Source organism: Mobula hypostoma, chromosome 9 (assembly GCF_963921235.1).
Source record: "Mobula hypostoma chromosome 9, sMobHyp1.1, whole genome shotgun sequence".
In the NCBI taxonomy this organism is placed as follows: domain Eukaryota; kingdom Metazoa; phylum Chordata; class Chondrichthyes; order Myliobatiformes; family Myliobatidae; genus Mobula; species Mobula hypostoma.
In genome coordinates, this window is record NC_086105.1 from 127,292,303 (window position 1) to 127,311,247 (window position 18,945).

General features: G+C 38.0%; 1 protein-coding gene across 1 annotated transcript in view; it reads left to right on the forward strand.

Annotated features, from left to right (window-relative positions):
* snx29 (sorting nexin 29) overlaps window positions 1-18,679 on the forward strand; it is a 581,542-nt gene extending 562,863 nt beyond the window's left edge. The window contains exon 21 of the mRNA XM_063059095.1: window positions 4,905-18,679. Coding sequence (XP_062915165.1) covers window positions 4,905-5,031 — 127 coding nt within the window. The 3' untranslated portion in view covers window positions 5,032-18,679. The remainder of the gene's footprint in view (window positions 1-4,904) is intronic.
* The last annotated feature ends 266 nt before the right edge of the window (window positions 18,680-18,945 follow it).

The window sequence follows — 18,945 nt, forward strand, 5'->3', positions numbered from 1 at the left end:
ATTTTTCTCCTGAGTAACATATTTCATGATGTTAGAAAACCTCTTTCCTTCCTCAGGATTTCCCTTAAAACCTATCTCTTTGACCAATACCTCTTTAGGTGGTTTTGATAGACACCCATGTGAAGTGTCTTGGGATATTTCTAAACATAAACTGCTGTTAGCTAGGATGAATTGAAACTGGAAAAGAAATCTTTAAGACTGCTGACATAATGAAAATATCAATGCACTTGTACTTGTCCAGTGTTCCTACAGGTTAATGTAAACTGGCCTGGGACTGAGCTCTATTTGTTTTCAGTTCAAAGGGCAGAAGGTTATGAATGTGTCTAAGCCTGACAACTTGTTAGTTCACCATAGGAACTCTGTTTGAAAATTAAAGTGTACAGCCACATACAGTATGTGCATGGGCAGCATTTTTAATTGTTAAAGAAACTGGGAAATGGTTTTGCATCAGGCAGGAGACTCCAATGCATTAAAACAACAATGGTCAGGATGGGAAGCAGTTTCTTCCCTCAGGCCATTAGGTTTCTGAACTCCCTGCTGCATCGCATTCGAAGTGTCACTGGTTAATCTGTTCTGTACTTTACAATAGTTAATTTATGCACTTTAGTTTGTTATTTATGTGTGATTCATCTGTAAATTTTATCTGTACCTTTGTATATTACTGTATGTTATGTGCGTTATGTGTACTACTGTGCTTTACACCCTGGTTCAGAGAAACGTCTTATTCCTATATACATTATATAGTTATAATGTTATATATACGTATATAGTTAACTGACAATAAACTTGACTTGAAATTTTATATCATTTCAATTAGCTGATCTGAGTTTTTAAAAATCACCTTCATAATCTAATTACAATAGAGTTAGCCTTTCATATACTTTTATAAAAACAAAATGTGACCTCACTAACAGAGACATGCAAAGTGAGATTGTAGAACTGTGAATCTATCTAAAGCCACCAATAGGTGCAGCATTAAATTCATATTCCATACGAGGGAAGTAATATGTCATGTTTATTTTACAATAAGTCAGTTGTTAATTTTACATATATGATAGATTTGTATCATATGAGATGAATTTTAGCTTTTGTTAAATTAACTGAGAAACTATATGTAAGAGCATTGTTGCTAGTTATCGTTGGTAGGAATAAACTGCAATTAAAATTCACTCATTAGGTCTTGTAGTTCATTGTTTTCTGTTGATGCCAAGTGAACTAATCAACACAGATTGCCAATTTATTAGCATTGCAAATTCAAGAACCAGTCATGATCCTAAATCCTCTACTTCAAAGGCTCGATGAATTTACATAAAGCGTGTTACTGTGATGGATAAAAAATGGAAAACAACATAATGATGAAGTACAAGCTTGAAGCATCCTTCAAGGCTCAGTGGATAGGTGCATTAAATGGTCTGTGATATGAGATATATTTATTTAACTTGCATGCATACTAGTCTATTATGCTGATTTGTCTGTGGTGGATCCAAAGCCCGTTCCCTTTGGTGAACAATTGAGTTTTATGACCCTAATTGTCATTCTTTTCCAAGCATGTCTTTGTGCATGTTTTGTTGATACAGACTTGTTGCTTATCAGCAAAATGGCAAAAAAAAAATCATATGCAAAAATATTGACCAAACTATTTAGAACATAGAACATAGAATAGTACAGCACAGTACAGGCCCTTCGGCCCACAATGTTGTGCTGACCCTCAAACCCTGCCTCCCATATAAGCCCCCACCTTAGATTCCTCCATATACCTGTCTAGTAGTCTCTTAAACTTCACTAGTGTATCTGCCTCCACCACTGACTCAGGCAGTGCATTCCACGCACCAACCACTCTCTGAGTAAAAAACCTTCCTCTAATATCCCCCTTGAACTTCCCACCCCTTACCTTAAAGCCATGTCCTCTTGTATTGAGCAGTGGTGCCCTGGGGAAGAGGCGCTGGCTATCCACTCTATCTATTCCTCTTATTATCTTGTACACCTCTATCATGTCTCCTCTCATCCTCCTTCCCTCCAAAGAGTAAAGCCCTAACATCATGTTTCCTGAGTGATACATCTAATGTGAGTTCCATATCTTAGCATTTAAAAATTCAGTAATAGTTATATTATCATGATTTACTGCTATTATTGAGCATGATAAAAGGAAGTCAGTAACACATTTTCTATCCTACATTCAGTTTTTTCCTTTCAATTTTCTATCATTCCCTTTTCTGCATTTTTGTCAATGCATCGCTTGGGTTCTAAGCTCTGGAATATAATGTCCTTACCCCCAACCCATCCTCTCTACCCCTCTCCTATAAAGATCTTCCTTAAAATCTACCTCTTTGCTACCTGTCATTTTGGCCAATAAAATTGCTATCATCCAGAATATAAGTGATCTTGCCAAAGGCTTTCAGCCCAAAATGTCGATTGTATTTTTTTCCATAGAGGCTGTCTAGCCTGCTGAGTTCCTCCAGCATTTTTGTGTGTTGCAATAATCAAGAGGGCATAGTTTTTCTCACAATTAACCTGGTTGATTGCATCTCATTGAGAAAAACTGTAGGTCCATCAGTATAAAGATGCAAGATCAAATGTCTAGTTCATTAATAAAAGTATGCTCACTTCATACCAGATATCAGCGTGCAGTTTATGCTTGGAAAGTCCTGAGCCTCCAATTTGGAAAGGGAGCATGCTTGTGAGGTATAAGAGTAATCCATGACTTTGATCGATTCTCAAAATCAGAAATGTTGGTTCAATTCCACCTTAGTCAATTAACCACAAAAAGCAGGTTGACAATCTGGAGGAGTTCTGAGAGATTGCTACATTGTCAACTATCACCTTCTACCTATCCTCCTTCCCCTCCACCCACCTTTATATTCTAGTGACATCCCCCTTCCTGTCCAGTCCTGAAGAAGGGTTTCAGCCATAGATGTTGCCTGACCTGCTGAGTTTCCCTGGGATTTTGTGTGTGTTGCTTTGAATTTCCAACGTCTACAGAATTTCACCTTTTTATTGTTAGAGATTATTTCTTTTAGATAATTATCCAAACCGAGGATTCATCTGCTCTGTTAAATTAATATAAAATATCCCATGGACTATTTTCAAAACAGTGTCTTCTCCAGTGTTCAGGCCTTCAATCAAAATTAGTGAAAAAGATTATCACTTCATTGTCAAGTAGAAGATTGTGGGAGCTTCTTTTGTTTAAATTGCAACATTGACTGCACTTTAAAAGTACTTCATTAGCTGTAATTGGAAGAATGCAAAAATCCTGGGGGTTTACAGATTTGGAAACAAGCATGAGTTTTCAGAATGAAGATATTCGGGGGATTTATTGTTTAAGTAGCTCAGTAAGACCAGGGGTGGATGAATGGGACATTTTCAGTTTGGATATGCCAGCTAAACTTTGGAAGATAGATGAGCGGATCATTTCAAGGTGCAGTAATAAAGATTGGTTAAAATATTTGGCAATGAAATAGAGGGATGAGCAGCCAGCTCCAAAACAAATATAGACACTTTCTGGTTTCCTTGGGGTGCCAGGAGAAGGGAAAACATCTAGGGGCCACAGTCCCTTTCTTCCTATCAAATGTTAGTCTAAAACTCAAGGCCTGATGACTGAATCTGTGAGTCCACGGGGAAGTCTAGAGGACTGATGTCTGGATATGGCCTGTCCTGAGCTTGGAGGACTCTGTGTGTGAGTGGGTGGGTGGGAGGGAAGAACGGGGCTTGTTTTGCTATTGCTGCTTGTGTTGTTCTGCTGCACATGGTGGGCATGCTATGTTGGCATCAGAAGGTGCGGCGACACTTGCTGGCTGCCACTGGCATAAGTTTAGGTTATGTTGGTTGTTAATGCAAATGACACATTTCACTGTATGCTTTGATGTACATGTGATAAATAAATGAATCTCAATCTATCCCACCTACACCCTCACATGTCTCAGTCAGTCTCCTGTAGAATTGAGTTTAAAGGCCTGGTTTTTATCTCACACTGACTCTACTGCTGGTTTTAAGAGGGTAGAGGGAATAGTTAAAGGATATTTCCATGGCAGGTTCTTTCTTGCACAGAGTGTTTGGTGTTAAACGTGCTGCTGGGGGAAGTGCAGGAAGAGTTTACATTAGCAATGTTTAAAAGATATTTAAACAGACAGAGGAACAGTCAGAGAGTGGAGGGATATGATCTACGTGCTAGCAGATTGGATTAGTTTGGATTGACATTATGGTTAATACAGATGTCCTGGGCATGTGCTGCAGATTTTCAGTTGAAGTTCTTAAGGTTTAGAAATGCTCTTTCTCATCATTTTGATTCCTACAACATCTGATCCAAAATAATGCAATACCAGTCCCTTAAGCTAGTTTCACACCATTTCTCACAAATGAAATTCTACTGATATACACCGCCTTAAACCACTTATATTTCAGGCTCCACATCACAGCAACGTCAAGTGAATATGTACTTGTTCTATATGTATATCTTGTAGTTTGCAGTAAAAGGCTCCAGGAATCTTTGATTTTTTTTAATTAATAGCTCCTTTAACTTTTTAGTAATATTGGCAGTACCATCAAAATATTAGTGATCTGAATTCAAATTTGATAACAATTCCTTTAAAAAGGTATTTGGTGAGGGTGGTGGGAAGCTATAGCAGCGCAGCAGTTAGCACGACGCTATTACAGCTTGGGACGTCGGAGTTTGGAGTTCAATTCTGACGTCCTCTGTAAGCAATTCTGTTGTTCTTCCTGTGTGTGTGGGTTTCCTCTGGGTGCTCCGATTTCTTCCGACAGTCTAAAGACGTATTGACCATTGTAAGTTGTCCCGTGATTAGACTAGGGTTAAACTGGTGGGTTGCTGAGCAGTGTGGCTCGAAGGGCTGGTTGGGCCTGTTCCATTCTGTATGTCTAAGTGAGAAAATTCTTTTTTATCTCCACAGTGATTTACAGCCAACTGGAGAACCTGCAAATAAGACAAAGTCAAAAGTCGCCTCGAAGTTTTCTAAGTTGAGCAGGACTCAGCACAGAGAGACACGAAATCCGGAGCCACAGAGTGGCGACTTATGACCTGTTCATTTTTCAGAAGATCCCAGCATACTGGACGGCTGCCCTTTATTTGACCTATCAAAGAACCTTTCCGTAGACAGTTGATTTATGTGGAGGAACTTAATGCTTCAGTGTTATTTCTTGGGAAATGATCTGGAAAAATGGCACATTCTCACGCAACTTTCATTGTTGGTAACTTTGAATTCAATATTGCTTTAAAGAACCATCAATATAAATTAAGATACCTTACACTAGCATAGTTTGAAATATCTACAATCTGTATTGATTATTTATTTTGGTGGTACAATCAGATCTGTCTCTTGCTATTTTTTTGCCCTGCGTTCCAAATGTGATTTCTCATTCTCCAGAACTACATCAGCTTCTTGGTGTTCACTCATACACCTGCTTGTACACTCCCTAACTATATACATCTGGAGAAAGAAAGATTTCTGTACCAATTTACAAACATGATGTTATCTCTTTTTGTGTTGCTGGATGCCTGTGACTCAAACAGAAAAAGCGTTAAGTCAAATTCATTTTCTTAATGGGAGATGCTAGGCACTGTTTCCCCTCTTCCCAATCTATGTAGTATGAAGAGACATGTTGTTAATAATTAAGTATTCAATATGAATTGAAAACTCATTTTAAGAATTTATGTAAAGTACGATCCTGATTTTCTTTATTTTCAGTATAATTTCCAAATTTGATTCCTTAAGCCAGTTTATATTTGCCATTCTAGACATGTGAAGTCATAGGCTATGAAACAGCTACGGCTTGAGATAGGCAAATTGTTTAAAGCATCGGAAAGAGCCCTATCAATTAACACAGACCCTACATAGAGCCTGGTAAAGAGCACCTAAGTGAAACTGTTTCTACACATAAATAATATATAACCCAGGCACAATTTAATAATCTTCACATCTTAATCCCTTTTGTAAGATTTTTAGTGAGGTAACATTGACTTTACTGTTTTACAGTGTGGGAATGGTAAACCAATAGCATCAGGATATAACATACAGATGTCAGATCACAACATAACACTCTCATGTAAGTAGCTGTTATTCTGAGCTATTATTGGCACTCAGTGCTCAAGTCACAGTTACAAGTGCATGAAGGCATGGGTGGAGCACCACAACTTGATATACTTTAATAAAAGCCAAAACAATATGTAGTTCTTTTCTAATATGAGCATGCATTCACAAATATTAGCCTTAAAATTAATACAGAAAGCAAATAAAATTATTCATCAATTACCTGTAAAGTTGACAATATCACTTTTAAAATTATACTTAAATAGTAACTGTCTTCTGAAAACAATTGCTTGTTTTTATTAGTTTCTTCATTTTGAGGCTTACACTTTTTTAAAAAAAACTGTTTACTTAAATTTCATTGGAACTTTCCCTTTTACAACTATCACCAAGGTCTGTTTTGGACCTTGCCTAAACATACCTTGGTGGTGGCAATTTCTCTGAAAGTTTACATTGTAAATATGAATAATATGATTTACTATACAAGGGTAAATGCATTTTCCCTTGAATTCATCTTCAGCTTTTATACTAAATATGTTTCTGTTTCAGAGCTTTTTTAAGCAATCCATCAACAAGACACATCCACAGTTCATCTTGAAGAACATAGCTTCCAGTATTACAAACCCAGAATTGCCTATCTCAAAACATAATCAAATCACAATAATCTTTCTCTCCTGCATTTGTTCTCTTACTCCAGCTCCCTAATTCTTCAAGTTTCCTCATCCACTATGGTTGAAAATTCCATTATTATCATAGCAGTAAGCCTTTCTGTTCTGTTCTATGTGCTATCAATCTGCAGCACTCTTGCTACAGCCATTCCACTAATCCATCTGACTTACATTATAATTACTTACTATTATCTACTTCCATTAAACCCTGACTACCTTTTTACAATATATTTTGCATTCCTCATCCAAAAAAATCCTTGAATTTTCCCATTGGATTGAATGCAATCTTGGTGAAAGAAAGCTTAGGATCTGTGAAAGAGCTGTAGAAAAAGCTAACAGTGAACATGCCAACGTTTTCTAGAAAATCTTCTGGTGATTAAATGTTTGGGAAGTTGTTCTTGACTGCCATGTTAGCATTTGTACATGAGGAAGGTTGGATATGATATAAAACAGTGAGTAGAATGTAGCATTCAGTTCATGTTAAGCGCTGCTGCTCGATTTCACTTATCATAAGAAATGCATTGAGGAAACATCAATAATTACAGCTGTTTTTAATATGGACATTTCTAACTGAAACAAATGCTAAGTGGACCAACATGTGCTTCAGGAGGAAAAAGAATGCAGCATTCCTAACAGTAGTGTAACATATTTCAGGAATCTCAATTCAGGATTAACCAACAGTTGTGTCAGGAATCCAGGAAGTATTCTGTGAGGAGGTTTCTTTTTCCCCTTGGGGACATGGAAAGCAAACTTCAATAAATATGCATGATTATGATTAAATGCAAACTGTTGAGTTTGTTTTGTTGAGATTTATGGATTTCATCTTTAGGAAGTGCAGTTTTTTTCAATACTGTTATTGATTGAGGATACTGAGTGGTTGGTATTTTGAAGGTTACCTGCAGAAGTTATATATAAAAGTGAACTCTGCAAATGCTTCAAAGGGCAAGAAAAATCTGAGTGGACCTGCTCGAGTATTCCCTTTAATCCTGTTTTTAGAAAATATACAGTACGGTAATCAACTTAAGTCATTTTGAGTTATATGTATTGTGATATCTTCCCTGCTGATTTTCAAGAAGGACCCCAGACATGGACTTTCTATGGAGAGGGTAAAGATCATCATAGAAACTGATTTTGAGATGCAGAATTACTAGAAAACATACATTTCACTGACCAGGGACTCCAATAGACTTAAATATAAAGTGATAGTAGTAGTTGTAGTAGTACAATCACTCATCCTGTAAGATGTTGTTCTAAGGGGTTGTTTATTAGTTGGTCTTCAGGTGGTTATGGAGGCCAATCTGGGATCCACATAATCTGGTGCAGTGTGGGCAAGAGTGGTTGGTTTTTAGTCTCTCCTTCTGTAGCTGCCGCTTGTTCTCTGCAGCACAGTGGAGGTCTCATGTAGCACAAGTCCTTCTTGAACAGATTTCCTCCAGGTGTATCTCTTGAGTGCAATATCTTCCCAGTTTTTATATGGAATGTTAAATTTCTTCAGGCTGATTTTTATGTTATTTTTGAAGCATTTCCTTTGCCCACCAGGGGCTCGCTGACCTTTCTTCAGCTGGGAATGAAGCATCGTTTGGGGAGACAGGAGTTGAGCATCCGAATGACATTGGAGTTGGCGTCGCTTTATCGTGGTGGAGACGCTGTTCATGTTAGCCTCCTCCCGTACACTGGTGTTAGTGAGTCTGATCTTCAAAGTCTTTTGTAAGGCTCTTTGGTGGCATTGTTCAGGGCTTTCAGGTGCCTACTGTAGGTGGTCCGTGATTCATAAAGTATCCTACAGCTAGCTCTCTAAAGATTGGAGGTCAAGTCGGATCAAAATTCTGGATTCTATTACGTATGTTGAATTGAATACTTTGAGCAGAAATGACTCCATTAATAGCTTTTATTTATGAGATTCATTTACATTGGAATGTTTATTTGTTCTATGTTGCATTATGATAAGCTGGGGAAACTGACTTAACCTATACAAGATCAAGTAGCAATGAAGTCATAAATTACTGGCTAGAATGGATGATTGCAAAGGAAGTGACAATAGATATTATTGAAGGGACACAATAATGTCACTAGGTTTGACATTTTGTGACTAAATTCATGAGTTATCTTGCTGTTGCTTTTGTCATTGTTTGGCATCTATTGAAAACTTTGCTTTACTACAATGAGAAGTCATTTGGTTATTGGTGTTGTGTGCTACTTATAAAGCCAACTCTATTAATTGTTACACTATAAGGAATGGTGCCAGGAGTAGATTTCATCCAGTGTAGTCACCTCAATATGCTATCAGTTAGAATATTACTTATATAATGGTGACTTTAAGTAAAGCATTGTTCGAAGGTTCATTTAATATCAGAGTTTACAACCTGAAGTTCATACTCTCCACAGATATCCATGAAACAAGAAACCCCACAGAATGAATTACTTCTTAATAATCAAGTTTGGTTTAAAATAGAACTCTGAAGAGGTAGAACAAAGTCTGGCAATATAGTCTGAAGTACTTATTGCTAATGCATTTTGAAGTATTGAATCACAAGGGGAGGCAAAAAGATTGATGGGTCCACTTTGAATAAAGATTTTCTTACCACTAACATTTAAACAAATTTATTTTTCCACTCGCTGCTTCCAATTACTAATGATAATGATTTATACCCACTGTCACAATGTGTGCTTAGTTCAAGAGAAGTCAAATGTTTGCCTACAATTGCACATTTCAAACACTGGCAGAATTACCTTGCACTTGGGAAACCATTGGCAATACCAGTTGAGAAGTGGAGCATTTCTCAACAAAGAGAAAACTGCATTTTAGTTAAAATTTTATTCAAATGAACTGCCTGCAGTCTTGAAATAAGTGACTAACATACCTGCTGAAATGAAAGTTATTGTATTGTAAACTGAGCAGCTTAACATTTTGAAGCTATTTATAACACCCTATTAATTTTTAGAATAAGTGTCAGTAAATATACTTGATAATGTGGAAGGTAAGCCATTTAATTTTTAAAAAGGAAAATGAAATTCTGATAAATTAAGAGAGTATTTGCTGTGGTTTTTATATTCATAGTCATAGTCATACTTTATTGATCCCGGGGAAATTGGTTTTCGTTGCAGTTGCACCATAAATAATAAATAGTAATAGAACCATAAATAGTTAAATAGTAATATGTAAATTATGTCAGTAAATTATGAAATAAGTCCAGGACCAGCCTATTGGCTCAGGGTGTCTGACCCTCCAAGGGAGGAGTTGTAAAGTTTGATGGCCACAGGCAGGAATGACTTCCTATGATGCTCTGTGCTGCATCTCGGAGGAATGAGTCTCTGGCTGAATGTACTCCTGTGCCCACCCAGTACATTATGTAGTGGATGGGAGACATTGACCAAGATGGCATGCAACTTAGACAGCATCTCTTTGTGGCTAAGTGCACACATATTCATTGGTACATTATTCTAAAGTGCCAAGAGTTTAATTATGAGAGAGTAGTTTTTTAATATTAAATGTAGAAGATCTATTAAGATCTGCTGAAGTATTAGAGAGTTGCCTTTGTTCCTTGCTGGAGTCTTTATCAGTAGCTTGGCCCATCCCAAAAGAATGCTGTCACCACTTTGGAAAGCTGGCCAGTTAAGGCTTGGTGGGGTAAAAAGAGAGAGTGGAGAGGGAAGGGGGATGATTGGCAGATGCTAGCTTGTTGGCTTTTCACACCACTCTGGAACATCTGGACAGCAAAGATGCATACATCAGAATGCTCTTTATTGATTACAACTTGGCGTTTAACATCATCATCCCCTCCAAGCTAATCGGTAAACTCCAAGATCTAGGCCTCAATACTCCCAACTTCGTGCAATTGGATCCTGGATTTCCTCACTTGTAGACCCCACTCAATTTGGATTGGCAAAAACATCCCCTCCACAATCTCCATCAGTACAGGAGCACAGAGGGATGTGTACTTAGCCCCCTGCTCTACTTGCTGTATACCAATGACTGTGCAGCTAAGTACAGCTCCAACACCATATACAAATTTGCTGATGACACCACTGTTGTGGGCTGTATCAAAAGTGGTGATGGATCAGAACACAGGAGGGAGATTGAAAATTTGGCTGAGTGGTGTAGTAACAAACCTCTCACTCAATGTCAATCACTAAGGGACTGATAGTGGACTTAAGGATCAGAGGTGGAGAGGGTCCATAACTTTAAATTCCTGGTGTCACTATCTCAGAGGACCTGTCCTGGACCCATCATTTAAATACAGTTGCAAAGAAGCACAACAGTAACCTCTACTTCCTCAGGTGTCTGTGGAGATTCCACATGTCATCAAAAACCTTGGAAAACATCTATAGATGTGTGGTGGAAAGTGTGCTGACTGGCTGTGTTATGACTGGTATGGGAACACCAATGCCTTTGAGCAGAAAATTCTACAAAAGGTAATGGATTCAACCCAGTACATCACAGATAAAGCCCTTCCAACCATTGAGCACAACTACATGAAACTTCGCAGTAGAAAAGCAACATCCATCAGCAAAGATCCTCACCACCCAGGCCTTGCTTTTTTCTCACTGTTGCCATCAGGTAGAAGGTACAGGTGCATCAGGACTTGTGCCACCAGATTCAAGAACTGTTACTACCCCGCAACCATCAGGCTCTTGAACAAAAGGGGATGACTACACTCATTTAAGGACTCTTTTATCTTGTTATTTCATGCTCATTATTTATTGCTATTTACTTATTATCTACATTTGCAATTTGTTTACAGTTTACAGTTCCTGATGTTTACAGCCTACAGGTCCTGTTTACAGTTACTGTTCTATAGATTTGCTCAGTATGCCGCAGAAAAAGAATCTCAGGGTTGTATGTAGTGACATGTATGTACTCTAATAATAAACTTTACTTTGAACTTCGAACTTTGGCATCCACCAGTTAGAAGTGGAAATGCGAAATTAAAATTTGCATGAACAGAGCTGGCAGTGGAGATACACCATTATATCTGCTCTTCCCTGATGGGTGGAGAGAGTTGAAATTCTCCCTCAAAATTAATACCAAAGTCCAGTCCTCTTAATTGAAGTTTATGGTAGCATTTTCATTTCAACATAATTGCTTTGAAAGAAAATGTGGAGATTTGTCTGCATGGAATTGAGCAACTCTGTTAATCCGATGTAGTTTACTTCCCTTTGACATTTCTTACCTGGTATTTAGCAGATAGATAGAGCTTTGTTTTCTGCTTAGTGATTGACTTGACTATAAATTCAACAAAATACAAAAGATTTCAGTGTCACAGGCTGTGATGTTTTACATTTGTTCTTGTCCAAGGGTGAAAATGAACAGATACCTGCTGTGTTTATAGTTATGCAGATTCATTCTGAATCTGATGTCATGATGCTAAAATTAAATTGTTACTTAGGCATAATATAATAATAGTTTAATTTTATTTATTAATTATGAAACAAACGTGCTTTGGATGAATCTCCAGGGGTCAAGTAGTGTGCAAATTATTATTTGTAATTCAATTACTGTGCCTGAACCTTCATTAGTTTTTATTTTCTGTCTTAACCCTTTAAGAGAGCAGCCCAACTGTAAGGGAGAGTGAGCAGAAAGGGGAATTGGTCTTTGCTGGTATTGAAAATTTATGATGAATGAATTTATATTAGTTTCTCCTCATGAAGTAAAATAATACCAGAAATTTAAAATGAAACAATTTTTGAAAGTATTTGTATTTTAAATTAGCAGTGTAGCTGTTATGTAGATAGGAAGTAAAATATTTCCTGGCTGAATGTGCTCCATATCTTTCCATTCTCTGCATGTCTTGGTGTCTATCTAACACCCTCTTAAATGACATTATCTATCTGCTTTTACCATTACCCCTGGAAGCCCGTTCCAAGCACTTATCACTCTATGTAAACAAAAAATCATGTCCTGCACATCATCTCAAAACTTTTCCCCTTTAAACATCCCCCCTCACTTTAAATTCAGGCCCTTCAGTATTTGATGTTCAAACCTGGGAGAAAGTTTCTGTCTACTCCAGGGATTCCCAACCTTTTTTATGCCATGGATTCCTACCATTAATCAAAGAGTTTGACCCCAGGATGAGAACCCCTAGTCTACCCTATCTATGGATCTCATAAATTTATAAACTTCTGTAAGATCTCCCAGCTGATAGCATGAATATTGATTTCTCCTTCCAATGAACAAATTCTCTCCCCTCCCCTCTCTTCTATTCCCCACTCTGATCTTTCACTTCTTCTCACCTGCCTATTATTTCCTTATGGGTCCCCTCCTCCTTCCCTTTCTTCTGTGGTCCACTCTCTTCTCTTGTTAGATTCTTTCTTCTCCAGCTCTTGACCTTTCCCAACTACCTGGCTTCACCTATCACCTTCCAGCTAGCCTCTTTCCTCTACCCCTACCTTTTTATTCTGGCATCTTCCCCCTTCCTTCTCAGTCCTGAAGAAGGGTCTCTGTCAGAACGTTGACTGTTTACTCTTTTCCATAGATGTTGCCTGACCTCCAGCCTTCCGTGGGTGTTGCATTAGATCTCCCTTCAGTCTCCAATGTTTTAGAGAAAGCAATTCAAGTTTATCCACCTCTTATTGTAGCTTTCTACCATCTAATCCAGGGATCATCCCGGTGAACCTTGACTACACCCTTTCCAAAGCCTCTGCATCCTTCCTGTAACGGGGTCCTTCCTGTAATGGGGTGACCAAAACTGCACATAATACTCCCAAGTGCGGCCATTACGAGGTTTGATATATCTGTAACATGACTTCCTTACTCTCGTACCAATGCCCTGACCAATGAAGGCAAGGCAAGGTTACACTTTAAAAATTGACAGTAACCCAGCCATTTACTGTAACAAGGAAGAAATGTTGGCATGTCAAATGATAGTTATATACCTTTTAGCCGTCTGTCCATGCCAACCTTTATGTCTCTCAATACCAATCCAATTTGCCCAAGTTAAGTTTGCATTCTTCTAAGCCTTGCTTATTTAATTGTCTGCCCAAGTGTCTCTTAAGACTACAATTTACTCTTTATGCAGTACTTCTGTCTCATTTACAAAAATGTTCCACCATGCATTTGCTCGGATTGAATTTCGTCTGCCAATGCTCCTCCGACCTTTCCATCTGATCTGCAACCTGCTATAGCCTTAAGCACCATTCCTCACAATCCACATAAGCAATCTCTGTGTTATCTACAAATATATCCACATTCAAGTCATTTATATATACAAATAGAAAAGGTGTCTCAGCACTAAATCCTGTGGTATACTACTAGTCACAGACTCTAATCAGAAAAAAATATTCTTTCATCACTTCTCTCTGCTTCCTATCACCAAGCCAATTTTGAATCCAATTAGCCAGCATGGCTTGGATCCAAATGCCTTAAACTTCTGACCAGCTGATCACAGCACCTTGGATCTTACTGGAATCCATATGAGCAACATCTACCACCCTGCCTTTATTAATTTTAGTGTGTATCTTTTTATCACAGAAGTATGCTCCAATGTTCTTTACAACTGTGAGCAGTGGTGTATTTCCAGCATTTGAAGGATCTTTCCCACAATTTTAAGTTCTTTTTCAAAATGTCTCCAATAAATTCTGACTCTCTAGAGCAGGGTTTCCCAACCTTTAGTTACGCCATGGACCTCACCATTATGCAAGAGGTCCGAGAACCACAGTTTGGGCATCCCTGCTCTAGAGACTGTAGTTAAATCCATCAGGGCATTTTATAGAAAGTGAGTTAAAACCAGTAAGTAAGAAATAACCATTGCACATTTTGATATTTTCATGAGGAAAGTGTAAGGTCACCGGGAGAGTTATTTTGTCATTGTCTCAATTGTAATTTTTTTCCCCAAAATGATATGAGAATCCTTTGCAGCTGCCAATTATAGCAGAAAATGTACACTAAATAGACTTTATTATCTGGAATTACATTTTGCTACATTGTTCTATTTTCCTTACATCTGACAAAGTTTAATACGTTTCCTTTTGGGCCAAATCAATTTTAACTTTCACTGCAACTAATTCAGGAATTCAATGACATCTTTAATCTCCAGATTTGAAGAATTTAATAACTGAAAGTGAATGTGCTTAGTGAAATTAACCTGGGCTTGAAATGCAATATAATTGCTTTCCAGTACAGATATCTAATAATCACATGCAATCAGGTCATGTATTTTAAGAAAATGTACTCAACATGTCATACTGAGCCAAGTAAAATTACTGTCATCTGTATTACTATTATCTTCAGTTATGTGGGGATCTATTATGTACCTCTGTGATACACTTCATTGTATAAAGCATACTGTGCTGTTGTAATTTTTCTAATCATGTCAGTTTTAACGATTCATCTTCCACTTATGACTTAATCTAAACAGTTTTCACTTCAAGTTCAAGTTTGTGTGAAGCATGTACTTTCTTTATTTTTGCTCACAATGGGGAGCAAAGGCAATTTCCATTTCACAACAGTAATGTATCTGGTTTGGATAAATAACCTTCACTGGGATGATTCTGACGTGTTTCATGCTATCCTGGAAGGTGATTCCTTCAGAATCAGAATCAGAATCAGGTTTAATTTCACCGGCATATGTTGTGAAATTTGTTGTCTTTGCAGCCGCAGTAAAATGCAATACTGTACGTAATAACGGGAAAACATGAATTACAGTAAGTATAGCCGCACACATCAAATGCTGGAGGAACTATGGGAAAGAGTAAACAGTCAATGTTTCAGGCCGAGACCCTTCATCAGGACCGTAAATATATACATATTAAATCATAGTCATAGTCATACTTTATTGATCCCGGGGGAAATTGGTTTTCATTACAGTTGCACCATAAATAATAAATAGTAATAGAACCATAAATAGTTAAATAGTAATATGTAAATTATGCCAGTAAATTATGAAATAAGTCCAGGACCAGCCTATTGGCTCAGAGTGTCTGACCCTCCAAGGGAGGAGTTGTAAAGTTTGATGGCCAAAGGCAGGAATGACTTCCTATGACACTCTGTGTTGCATCTCAGCATAAAAATAAAAAAGTAGTGAGGTAGGTTTCCTGGGTTCAATGTCCTTTCAGAAAGTGGATGGTGAAGGAGAAGAAGCTGATCCTGAATCGCTGAGTGTGTCTCTTCAAGCTTCTGTACTTCCTTCGGTGCTGCGGGCCCTTAATGATGGATGCCAACTCTTTGAGGCTGTGCTCCTTGAAGGTGTCTTGCAAACTACAGAGGCTAGTGCCCATGATGGAACTGACTAAGTTTACAACTCTGTGCAGCTTATTTCAATCCTGTGCAGTAGCACCACCCCACACCCCCCAGTACCAGATGGTGATGCAGCCAGTGAGAATGCTCTCCAACATACATCTGTAGAAATATGCAAGTGTCTACCAAATCTCCTCAAACTCCAAATGAAATATAGCCACTGTCATGCCTTCTTTGTAGCTGCATCAATATGTTGGTATCTTTTTCTATTATTCATCCTTCTTAAATCTCCACACCGCAAAGTGTGTTTTTAAATGTTGCTGCTGTAACGAAGGAATTTCCCACTCGGGATCAATAAAATACTATTATTATTATTATTATTAACAAGGTGGCACTAACAATAGTTGACTGTAAAGAGCTTGTGAAATGGTTGTGCATGAAGTGTTCTATTTAAATATTTGCGGTCACAGACTTATAAGTCATTATTTTACAACGGGCCCCACTCTGCTCAGCTGAGCAAGGTAAAAGCTCCACTTCCATTTAAAGCTGAGCTGGTGCTCAGTATTTTCATCTATATTACACACAACAACAATGTAGATAATGTTTCAAAAATTTCTTGCACAATGTTTCTTATTTTAACAAAGTGCACAAAATGATAGTGTACTTGTGCATATTGTGTAACTATGGCTGTGAGATCAGCTGGCCAACAATGGTGTCTGTTACTTCTTAATTTCTGAGGCGAAATGCTATTAGTTACTTTCCTGGTAGCAAATGTATCAACCACCCAAAAAGTATTCTTAGAGCTGTATGATGCCTTCAGTCTTAAATTGAGTGTGGTCTGAGCTGGCCTCCCATGGGGCTGCTATGTGTGAATTACTGGCGTCACGCTTCATGTAGTATGCTCAATATGCTAGAGGTAAGTGCCAAGTCAAAGTAGGTGTTTTAACTGTCAACAGGTCCACTGGGCATAATATTGTACGTGTCAGGAGCTATTTTACTGAAGAAATTTAATATCTTAGAGGGAAAGAAAGGTTATACCTTTTTGTTTTGAAGTATTACATGTTTCTCAGCAAATTGTACAGATGAAATAAATCCTGTGGGCAATTTAACTTACTTAAAAACAGATGTTTTTAGGTAAGGTGGTTAATTACTGTACTGAATGCATGGAAATAATTTTAGCGATTACTATTTTAGGAATTTCTCTTTAATGTTATACTGAGAAATACCCAAATCTGATAAAGTCCTATTTTACATGTTATTTGAATTTAGACATTTCTTTTATGCTCCTTTGGGGCATTTAGAATGATGACCATAGCTCAAGAACATATATTTTGTGGAAAAAGGTCATGTCCGGGCATTTGGCACAATTAAAGGTTGGGATGTCGTTCACTGCATTGCTGTTTCTCCAGGAGCTTTGCTGCAACAATATTTTGCTGAGACTTGGTGTTCAGATGCACTCTTTTATTGTGTGCATTTGAACATCAATGGAATGCCATCCCAGCAGTTCAGTCCTTTCCCAGCTGAATGATCATGGATCACACCTTGAGTGCAAACCAGAATTGATTATGTCCCTAAACTGCACATGGAAGTCAAAGCCATGCTTAGTTGTTAACTGAAGTGAGGTTAAGAGCTAGCAAAGAATTACCTCGGGACCTACAAATTCACTTTGAGCCTCCTTTTTAAGTTGTTTACTCATAGAACCCAATGGAGGCAGCACACATAGAGGCCATTTGGATCATCATATCCCTATAATCTCTGAAAGAGCAATCAATTATTCCCATTCCCCTGTGCTTCTCCCAATGGCTGGTAATTTTACCCCATCTGTCCTATCCTGTCCTTTTGTACAATGGAATCTACCTTTTGTAAATTGATCACTGGTATATAGAGCTGGTGATGCAGCATTGGCAAACGATGGACAAGTTTATAGTAGAACTGATTTTTAGAAAATTTGTAAATAAGATTTTACTCACTATATCTAGGCCCATACTTCAGCCACATTGAGGGAAAATTTAGACCATGAGACATGGGAACAGAATTAGACCATTTGGCCCATTGAGTCTGCTCTACTATTCCATCATTGCTGATTTATTATCCCTTTCAACCCCATTCTCCTGCTTTCTCACTATAACTTTTGACTTCCTTACTAATTCAGAACCTATCAACCTGTATAGAATTAAGTATACCCAATGCCCATAATTAATTTTCAGATGAGAGTGGTTAGGGACTGTGAAATGGAACAGGATGCATAGATGTAATTTTCTGATAGTACCTCATTTGTGTTGACCTTGACTCCACCATCAAACATCAGTCATCATTTTTCAGGCTGTCACCTCGTTGTCCCCACTTCAGCACCATTCCCACAATCCACTAACAGGACTGTTCAACAAAATATTTCATTGTCTAAAGGGTTCCCAAGACACCCCTTAATCAGCAGTAATACCATTTGCCGCTCACGGCACTCTTCTGTACATAATCCAGCAATTATCTCCTTTGTTCCTATTGCACAGAATACCACTCTTTCTGAATTCAAAAATGCTTATTTCAATTTTCTATAATGTATACACATTACACTCAGCTGATGATGTGTCTTCTTGTAAGCACACAGTACTGTGCAAAAGTCTTAGTAATATATATAGTTAGAGTGCCAAAGACTTTTGCACAGTACTGTAATCATTTTACGTATTGTACTGTACTGCTGCCACACAAAAAAAATCATGGCAAGCGAGTGATGATAAACCTGATTCTCATATGGGTCTCTATTGTGGACTAAGATTGGAAAGAGGGGAATCATGGTTAGGAAAAGAGGAAGGGAGAGAGGAGGGAGCGGGAAGCACCAGAGAGACATCCTGTAATCAATAAACCAAATGATCTTGCCTGATATCTCAGGATTGGATGTGTCCGGGGGGTGGGGGGAGGGGAGGTTCATGCTTTGCTGCCGCTTGAGGTTGGGGGTGAGGGAACTTTGGGGTTCTAACATCTTTCTGTCATTCATTCTTTTGGGGTTCTAATCATTATCATGAATATCTGTGAAGACTAAGTATTTCAGGTTGTACAGTGTATACATTCT